This window comes from Sceloporus undulatus, chromosome 4 (genome assembly GCF_019175285.1).
Source record: "Sceloporus undulatus isolate JIND9_A2432 ecotype Alabama chromosome 4, SceUnd_v1.1, whole genome shotgun sequence".
NCBI lineage: Eukaryota > Metazoa > Chordata > Lepidosauria > Squamata > Phrynosomatidae > Sceloporus > Sceloporus undulatus.
Genome location: NC_056525.1, coordinates 135290140 through 135299786, shown reverse-complemented (window position 1 = coordinate 135299786; position 9647 = coordinate 135290140). Strand labels below are relative to the sequence as shown.

At 40.2% G+C, this 9647-nt stretch overlaps 2 protein-coding genes across 2 annotated transcripts in view; both read left to right on the top strand.

The window, feature by feature from the left end:
- The window catches only part of LOC121929054 (protocadherin Fat 4-like), a 25549-nt gene extending 23967 nt beyond the window's left edge, over positions 1–1582 (top strand). Inside the window, 3 exon segments of the mRNA XM_042464374.1 lie at positions 4–135; positions 271–499; positions 1244–1582. Of these exon segments, the coding sequence (XP_042320308.1) occupies positions 4–135; positions 271–499; positions 1244–1582 (700 nt within the window).
- Positions 1583–6356: 4774 nt separating this feature from the next.
- LOC121928520 (protocadherin beta-16-like) lies at positions 6357–8822 on the top strand. Its single transcript, XM_042463358.1, has one exon. The coding sequence runs from the start codon at positions 6396–6398 to the stop codon at positions 8820–8822; it is 2427 nt and encodes an 808-aa protein (XP_042319292.1). The 5' UTR covers positions 6357–6395.
- The last annotated feature ends 825 nt before the right edge of the window (positions 8823–9647 follow it).

Below are 9647 nucleotides of genomic sequence, written 5' to 3'. Positions count from 1 at the left end.
CAGAGACAATGGTGTCCCTCCTCAGACCAGCACTGCAACACTCAATATACTTCCAGTGGATGGCTTTTCTGATCCTTATCTGAAGGTGGTAGATGTGCGTCAACAGGAGCATGAAGAGGAGGGCACCTTGACCATGTATTTGGTGATTTGCTTGGCATCCGTCTCTTCTGTGTTTCTGCTTTGCATTATTTCCTTTGTTGTTATCAAATCCTGCAAGAAAGACCCTGGAGGCACTTTTATTGCTGCCCCTCCTCATTTCCCCCCTTCTAGGCCTGATATCCCAGAGAACTGTACTGATTCTCAGAGTGGTTCACTTTCCAGGAATTATCAGTATGATGTTTGCTTAACTGGTGGATCTTTAAGCAGCGAATTCAGATTTCTCCGACCTCTCATTCCTGTTTTTTCTGTTGCGGACACAAATATCCCTGTGATCCATAAAACTTCTCCTGGTTCGCAAGACGTTCCAGATTCCTTGGAAGACAATAAATCAAAGGAACAGGTGAGAGAATATAAAACTTTATTCCATGTGCTAGATAAACAGTCCAGTGAATGTGCCTTTTCTTTGGTCACCAGTCACAATAGATGGAGTAGGCCCTTGATATATGCTGGGATTTGGTTCCAGGACCCCCTTTGATACTAAAATCCATGGATGCCAAGTCTCTTTATTTACAGTGTTGCAATAAAATGGTATCTGTTATATGAAATGGCAATGCTAGGTTTTGCTTTATGAAATTCTACTACTTCTACTAATATTTTCATGCCATGGGTGGTAGAACCTGTTGATGCACACTCCATGGATACTGAGGGTTGACTGTATTTGTTTCTTCACTGTATTCTTACTTGCACCTTTCACCTCCACTATATAATTGGAAAACTGAATTGGGTCAAGCACATCTAATAGTTTTTTTCTCACATTTCTTTTCATATATTGGTTGTTGGTGATATAATATGAATGATAAGTTATTCTTTTTTATTATTCCATTTAGTTACCAGATATATGCACATGTTTCTGCGCCATTCATTTGTTCTTGTTTCTAGAAGTAAATTCCAGTCCTATATTCGTGTAGTACTATTATCCTCACAGAATCATCACTGTCCCCACCTTGTGGATATCAATTCTGTTTTAATCTCTGTCTGAAACAACAGCTGAGAAACAGTATACCCATCTGATTAAAAACCAGAAGTCAGTGGCACATTGTGGATTCACACCATCCTTTTTCCTTGTGGTAATCTTGATCTGAAGAATTGTTTCAAGGGCCCAAAACTGATGGGCAAGAAAGAGAGGCTTCTGGCTGCTCTGGAGGTGGAGTGTGCAGATGACACATGCCCCCACAGCAGCTGGAGAATGCATGGAGAGTATGCCCAGCCAGAAAAAGTCAACTGTAAAAAGAGTGCAGAAAGTCTACTCTTTGCTGGCATTCCATTTGGGATTGTGGAGATGTCCTGGTTCCAGACCAGACTGTGCCAATGCCATGGTCCCGCATTAATCGTGGGCTACTGGGGCTGGAGCGGCCTCAGGCCATTTCAAGCTGCCAGTCTGCATGATCCCAATAATGCTGTCTTCTTATGGTGCAAAAATTGATTCATGTAGAGCCTAAAACTACCACAGCTGCAGTAAGCAGAGTTTTTTCTGTGTTTGAAGTTAGTCATTCCCTGATGTATTCTGCTGAGGTACTTGGCCCACTTTGTGTCATCGAGGCTCTCTTTGCATGAAGTTCTGTGCTACTGAAAACTTTATACAACCTTCATGATGGGGGAAGACTTTCTCTTGGTCACACCATATGCTGGGCATGTTTGTTGAGGACATGAGAGAGAGCCTTCTTGGTCGCTGCTTCCACATTGTGGAACTCTCTTCTCTGGGAGATCTGGCTGACCTCTTTCCTGCTGTCTTTCTGCCAGCAGGAAAAGTCCTTTTATTTAAGGTGGCACTTGGGTCAGCAGTTAAGAAGCTGACTTTGACAACCATAAGGTCGGCAGATAGGCAGTTTGAGACCCACCCACCATGTGACAAAGTGAGCTCCCAACACCACTCCCAGCTTCTACCAACCTAGCTGTTTCAAAGCATGTAAAAGTGGAAGTAAATAAATAGGTAACACTTTGGCAGGAAGATAAGAGTATTCCATCCGCCTTGGCATTTAGTGTTGGCCACATGACAATGCTTACTCTGTCCCACTTAGTAATGGAGATGAGTACTGCCCCCTACATTTGGACATGACTAGGCAATCATGTCAAAGTGGAAACCTTTACCTTTTTTGGGGTGGGGTTAGTCATTTACAGCAGATAGAACTTTTAATTTGGGGATGTAATGTTTTTATTTTGTTATAACTTAAATTTCTCTTTACTGCTGTTTTTAACTAATGTTTTTCAACTATTTTTTAAAGTCAAAGTTTAGTTTAATTATGTTTTATATTTGGCACTGAGCAGGTTTAAAAATTGTAATGTGTTTTAAAAATGTTATACACCTCCTTGAATCCTGTGCTGGGGAAAAGGTGAAATACTAAAAAAACAAACATTAAATGAAAAAGCATCCAAAAGTTTCTTATTTTCTTTTTAAGCAATAAGATCAGTCTTATTTATCCAACAAAGGCCCATTATATAATGTAATCTATTTCATAGAGTAGACCTAGAAAAGTAAAGGTTACAGTGGGCCCTTGGTATCCACTGGAGTCTGGTTACAGGATATCCCGTGGATACCAAAATCTCTAGATTTTCAATTTTCATGATATACCATGGTGTAGTAAAACGGTCTCTTATATAAAATGGCAACATCAAAATATTTTCAAGATGTGACGGGCTGAATCTGAGGATGCAGAATCCGTGGATATGGAGGGCTGATTGTGATAAGCAGGTCCCTGGTGACTATTTGAAAATGCAGTTCCCCAATCAATTTCTTCCTTAAACATATCTTTCTTGCTGTCTTGTCTCCACATGCCTATCATGACATACAAACAATGTTTGAGTAGTAATCAGTAGATACTAGTGCTGCATAGATTCCTCTCTTATCTCAAATCAGCATATTCTTTGAACTAGCAACACTACATTCTCAAGAACCTTTTCCTTGTCAGTCTGCTAACTCAAGATCTCACTAGTGTATATGTAGTGTTGGAATTTTGCAGGCTAGTATTTACCACTTTTACACTTCTTTACATTGATTCTCATTTGTCATCATGGTGCCTGTTCCCCCAATCCTTTTGGAGCTTTTTACAATTTGAATTTATTTCTATCACTGTAAATAATTTTCTGTCCTTCATAAACTTGTCAACTTCAGTTCTGACTATATATTATTTATAAATAAATCGAAACACACTGAATATATGTGTACTTTTAAATTGCTCAGTACTTATAAATAAGTAAAAATCCTCTGAAAGACCCTAAAAAAGAAAGAAAATATCCAGGCATTTTGTGTTCATCTGTAGTTCTAAAAAAGTTGTGTTCCCTTTAAATATTGGTTCTTTGGATTTAGATGCTGTTCTAGCCAGGGAATTTAAAAGTCTATAAAAATATTTCAAGATAGCCCTGGGAATTCAGTTAAAGGAGAAATAAGAACAACAGGTGGCTTATCTGTAATTATGGTTTTTTGAGTGATCATCAGAGAAATCACACATATGGATTATCCTGCCTCTGTATATTGCAGGGTTAAAAAATATGCCATCAAGACTCACAGACGCTCTGAGTATGCATTTCTTTATGAGATATTGAACTTTGGCATTAGTGCATCTTACCAGATTGGTCTCAGTTACTACATTCATAGAGAGTTATTTCAAAAGGAGAATTTTATTGTAAACAGAAAAGTCTGTCTATCTGTCTACCTATTTCCATCCATCCATTGATCCATCCATCCACAAAACTTCGTGTGAAAGAGATCTGGGAGTCCAAATAGACCACAAGTTGAACATGGGTCAACAATGTGACGCGGCAGCTAAAAAGGCCAATGCAATTTTAGGCTGCATCAATAAAAGTATAGTGTCTAGATCAAGGGAAGTAATAGTGTCACTGTATTCTGCTTTGGTAAGGCCTCACTTGGAATATTGTGTCCAGTTCTGGGCACCACAATTCAAAAAGGATGTGGAGAAACTGGAGCGGGACCAAAGGAGGGTGACTAAAATGGTGAAGAGTCTGGAAACCATGCCCTATGAGGAATGACTTAGGGAGCTGGGGATGTTCAGCCTGGAAAAGAGATGGTTAAGAGGTGATATGATAGCCCTGTTTAAATACTTGAAGGGATGTCACATTGAGGAGGGAGCAAGCTTGTTTTCTGCTGCTCCAGAGACTAGAACCAGGAACAATGGATGCAAGCTACAGGAAAAGAGATTCTACCTCAACATTAGGAAGAACTTCCTGACAGTAAGGGCTGTCCGACAGTGGAACACACTCCCTTGGAGTGTAGTGGATTCTCCCTCCTTAGAGGTCTTTAAACAGAGGCTGGATGGCCATCTGTCAGGGATGCTTTGATTTAGATTTCCTGCATGACAGGGGGTTGGACTGGATGGCCCTTGGGGTCTCTTCCAACTCTATCATTCTATGATTCTATGATTTTATAATTCATCCAATTATATTGGGAAATAGCAACGGTTGTCATGATGCTTCATGCACTCCAATAATACATGGACAACACACATAGTTTAATAAAATGCAATTCCTTCAGAATGTGGAAATATTAATTTGAAATAGACGAGTGAGACAGAAAATGGTCCTAAAATCCAGGCTGTTGTTGCAAGAATGGGTAGACAGTAAAGGATTAGATTCAAATTTATCAGTTTTCAAATTAGAGATTGCTAAAAGAAGTGGGAAAGAAAAGGGTTTAGGATACTTAGAGATCTTTCTCAAACATGTGTGTGTATGACTTCAGGTTGCCTGTCAGCTAATGGCAACACCATGAATTTTTAATGGTTTTCTTAGTCAAGGAGTACTCAGAGGTGGTTTTGCCAGTTCTTTCTTCAGTAGTACCTAGTATTCATTTGCAGTCTACCATCCAGGTACTAACCAAGGCTGACTCTGCTTAACTACAAGATCACATGGAATCGGGTGCCTTTATGGTATTACAATTGCCTTGAACACAGAAACACATCAAATAATAATTGTCAGGGGTAAATAAGAGAATTCAACTGGACTGTAGCTGAAAGGAATTGAGCGGATGACATGCTGAGAGGTGAAAAGAAAGTCCAAAGCTACCAAACACATATTATAGGAACATGGAACGTGAGAAGCATAAATCAGCCAAAGCTAGACAATGCAAAACATCGAAGGGAACATATAAACATTGTGGTAATGGAGTGAGTGAGCAAATGTAGATAGGAATGGGACCTTTTGAGTCAGATAACCATGCAATGCTTTACTCAGGAAATAAAAATCACAGTAGAAATGGGGAGGTATTAATAATGAGGAGAGATGGAGCAAAAGCAGTCAAAGGATATAATGCAAAGTCTGGCCATATCATATCAATAAGAGTTGAGGGACAACTTATTACAACAATAATGTGAGTTTATACTGTAACTACAGAGGCAGAAGAGGATGAAATCGAAAGACCCTCTACTGGAATCCAGGAGGAAATTGACCACCTACCAAAATGGGTTTTCTGGACACTCTGGACTGTGAAAATGATAAATTAATGGGTCCTAGAGAACACCAAGCCTGAACTGTTACTAGAAAGCAAGTTGACTAAATTGACGCTACCATACCTTGGCCATATCTTGAGAAGACATGGCTTATTAGAAAAGACTATGGTGCTTGGAAAGGTAGAAGACAGTAGACATGAAAGAAGCCTCCATTCCAAGTGGATAGTCCTCAATCAAGAAAATCATGGTCCCGAGTCTGCAAGACCTGGATAGGTCTGTTGAACATGACTTCACAGAGTCATCATATTTTAACTGGATGTCAGTAAAAAACAAATGACTACCATGTAGGACCACACCACCTCTAACACACAGCAACCAGAGTGCTCATACTCCAGTATGCGCACACACTTGACAGCACTTGGCAACAAATATCGATAAAAACCAGTGACATTTGTTTAGAAAGGGTTTCCTCTCCAGCATAGAAAGGATATTACTAATCTTTTCTTAATGAATCTGTAACACTTGAAGAGAGATATGTCCCAAAAATACTTCCTTATGGTGCTTAATGTAGAATAATGTAAGATATTACTGGGGGTGTTTTTCTGCACAAAAGCCACATGATGGCACTATAGGAACACATTTAGCTCTGAACATAATTCCTAGGAAGGACTGAGCAGAGTTGTGTCTCAGGAAAGATGGTCTATGCTGAAGGGATAACATTAAAAGCAGCAAGACAATCAGCACTGAAGAACACAACGTTTTTTCTCCATCAGTAGATGGGTAACAGGCCAGAAGCTTTATAAGTGGGCCAGAAAGTGAAGAGAATCAGATTTCTGAACCATGGAAGGCTGCTTCAGGAGCAAACAAGGTCTGTGTTTTTTACTCTTCCTCTGTGTGACTGATGTACTGTGTGTCTCAATTCATTATTCTGTGCCTGAAGAAAAAAAGACTGGGTCCTTGGTCGCTAACGTTTTGAAAGATTTGAAACTGGGAATTGGGGAGCTCTCTGCTCGTAGAGCCCAGCTAGTGTCCAAAAGCTCTCAGCAGTATTTCCATCTTGATGCCCACTCTGGGGCTCTACTCATAAATGAGAAAATAGACCGAGAGGCTTTGTGTGACCAGAGTGATCTTTGCTTATTACAGAGCGAAATTGTGCTCCAAAACCCCTTAGATCTCTACACTATTGAAGTGAAGGTGGAAGATGTAAATGATAATGCTCCCAGATTTCCTCAGAATGATTTTCAGCTGGACATTCCTGAGAATGTTTCCCCTAATACAAGATTCCCCTTGGAATCTGCTCAAGATGTGGACTTGGGAGAAAACAGCATCCAAAACTACACCCTGAGTCCCAATGAGTATTTCAGGCTTGCAATAGAAAGTAAGAAAGATGGAAGAAAATCCATTGGTCTTGTTCTGGAGAAACCTCTAGACAGGGAAAAACAACCACATTTGGTGCTGACACTTATGGCTTTGGATGGAGGCATACCTCAGAGAACAGGAATAATTCAAATAAATATTAATATCTTAGATATCAATGATAATTCCCCACAGTTTACTCAGTCTGAATACGAAGTAAGAATAAAGGAAAACAGTCCTCGGGATACTCTTGTCTCCAAAGTGGAAGCCAAAGATTTGGATTTTGGTTCAAATGCTCAGATCTCCTACTTTTTCCATCAAGTTTCTGAAAAAATACTTAATTTATTTCATTTGAATGAAATGACTGGAGAAATCACTGTTAAGGGAGAAATTGATTTTGAGAAACAAACCAGTTATGACATGAGCATCAAAGCAACTGATGGAGGGGGCCTTTCCGGCCACTGCAATGTTCTGGTGGAGATTGAGGACGTTAATGACAATGCCCCTGAAGTGTCAGTCATATCCCTTACTGACATAATCCAAGAGGATTCTCCCCTGGATACAGTGGTTGCTCTCTTTAGTATTACAGATCTTGACTCTGGGGACAATGGCAGAACTATGTGCTCTGTTCAGATGAACCTTCCCTTCTCATTAAGAAGCAAGAATAACTACTACCAGCTTGTGATCCAGAGCTCTCTGGACAGAGAGAAAGTCCCGGAATATAATGTCACCATCACAGCCACAGACCAGGGGTCTCCTAGGCTCACCTCAACAAGAATTATCCATGTTCAGATATCAGATGTTAATGACAACACTCCGGTGTTTGAAAAGCCTTTATTTGAAATGAGTTTACAAGAAAATAATATTCCTGGTCTGCTAATCGGTTCGGTTCATGCTGTTGACTTAGACGTGAAGCAGAATGGCAAAGTGACCTACTCGCTTTTATCTAGGGAGCTTGGTGGTAGCCCTGCAGCCTCTTACATCTCCATCAACTCTGAAACTGGAAACATGTATGCCCTCCGATCTTTGGACTATGAGCAAGTAAAAGATTTCAAAGTCACAGTGAGGGCTACAGATGGTGGTACTCCTCCTCTGAGCTCTGACGTTGTTGTGCAAGTTGTGATCACAGATGAAAATGACAATGCTCCCTTCTTCCTCTATCCCCTTCAGAACAGCACATCACCCTGCAATGAGCTGCTTCCCAAGATGGCTGAGGCTGGATATCTGGTCTCCAAAGTGGTGGCTGTGGATCGAGATTCTGGTCAGAACTCTTGGCTTTCCTATGAACTTCTGAAGGCCACAGATCCTGGCCTTTTCAGCATAGGAGCCCAGAATGGAGAGGTGAAAACCAGGAGACCACTGACTGAGCGAGACACAAGCAAACAAAGGCTTATTATTGCAGTAAAAGACAATGGTGTCCCTCCTCAGACCAGCACCGCAACACTAAATATACTTCTAGTGGATGGCTTTTCTGATCCTTATCTGAAGGTGGTGGATGTGCGTCAACAGGAGCATGAAGAAGAGGGCACCTTGACCATGTATTTGGTGATTTGCCTGGCATCTGTCTCTTCTGTGTTTCTGCTTTGCATTATTTCCTTTGTTGTTATCAAATCCTGCAAGAAAGACCCGGGTGGCACTTTCATTGCTGCCCCTCCTCACTTTCCCACTTCCAGGCCTGATATCCCAGAGAACTGTACTGATTCTCAGAGTGGGTCACTTTCCAGGAATTATCAGTATGATGTTTGCTTAACTGGTGGATCTTTAAGCAGTGACTTCAGATTTCTTCGGCCTCTCATTCCTGTGTTTTCTGTGGCGGATCCAAATATCCCTGTGATCAACAAGACCCCTCCTGATTCTCAAGACCTCCCAGATTCCCTGGAAGATAATGAATCAAAGGAGCAGGTAAGATAATATGTATATAAAATATTCCATGTGTTAGATAACCAGGCCATTAGATGTGCCTTTTCCTTGGTCACCAGTCACAATAGGTACAGTGGGCCCTTGTTATCCACTGTGATTTGGTTCCAGGAGCACTTGTGGATACCAAAATTCACAAATGACCAAGTGGCATTATTTACAGTCCAGTAAATTGGAGTCACTTATATAAAATGACTTATTATTAGTATTAGTATTAGTATTAGTATTACATGCCATAGGTGGTGGGATCTGTGGATGCAGAATCCATAGATACAGAGGGGTGGCTGTATTTGTTTCTTCTCTGTATTAATACTTTCATTTTAACTCTACTGCATGAAAGAAACATTGAATTGGGTCAAGCACATCTAATAGTTGTTTCTTCATATTCTTTCCTTATATTGTTGTTTGGTGATTTGATATGAATGCTAAGTTATTATTTTTTAATTAGTTCATTTAAATACCAGATACATGCACATGTTCCTCCACCATTCATTTTGTTCTTGTTTCTGGAAGTAAATTCCCATTCTACATCCACATAGTACTACTACCCTCCCAGAAACGTCATTGCCCTCCAACTAATGTATGCCGACTCTGTTTTAACCTCTGCCTAAAACAACAACTCACCCATCTGAGTAGTAACCAAAAGTCAATGGTACATTGTGGATTCAAACAATCCCTTGCCTTTTGGTACTCTTGATCAGAAGAACTCCTTATACTGTACTGCAGAAATTAATTCATGTACAACCTAAAACTTGCACAACTTTAGTATGTAGAGTTTTTCATGTGTTTGAAGCTACCATCACTTAGAACTTTATTGCA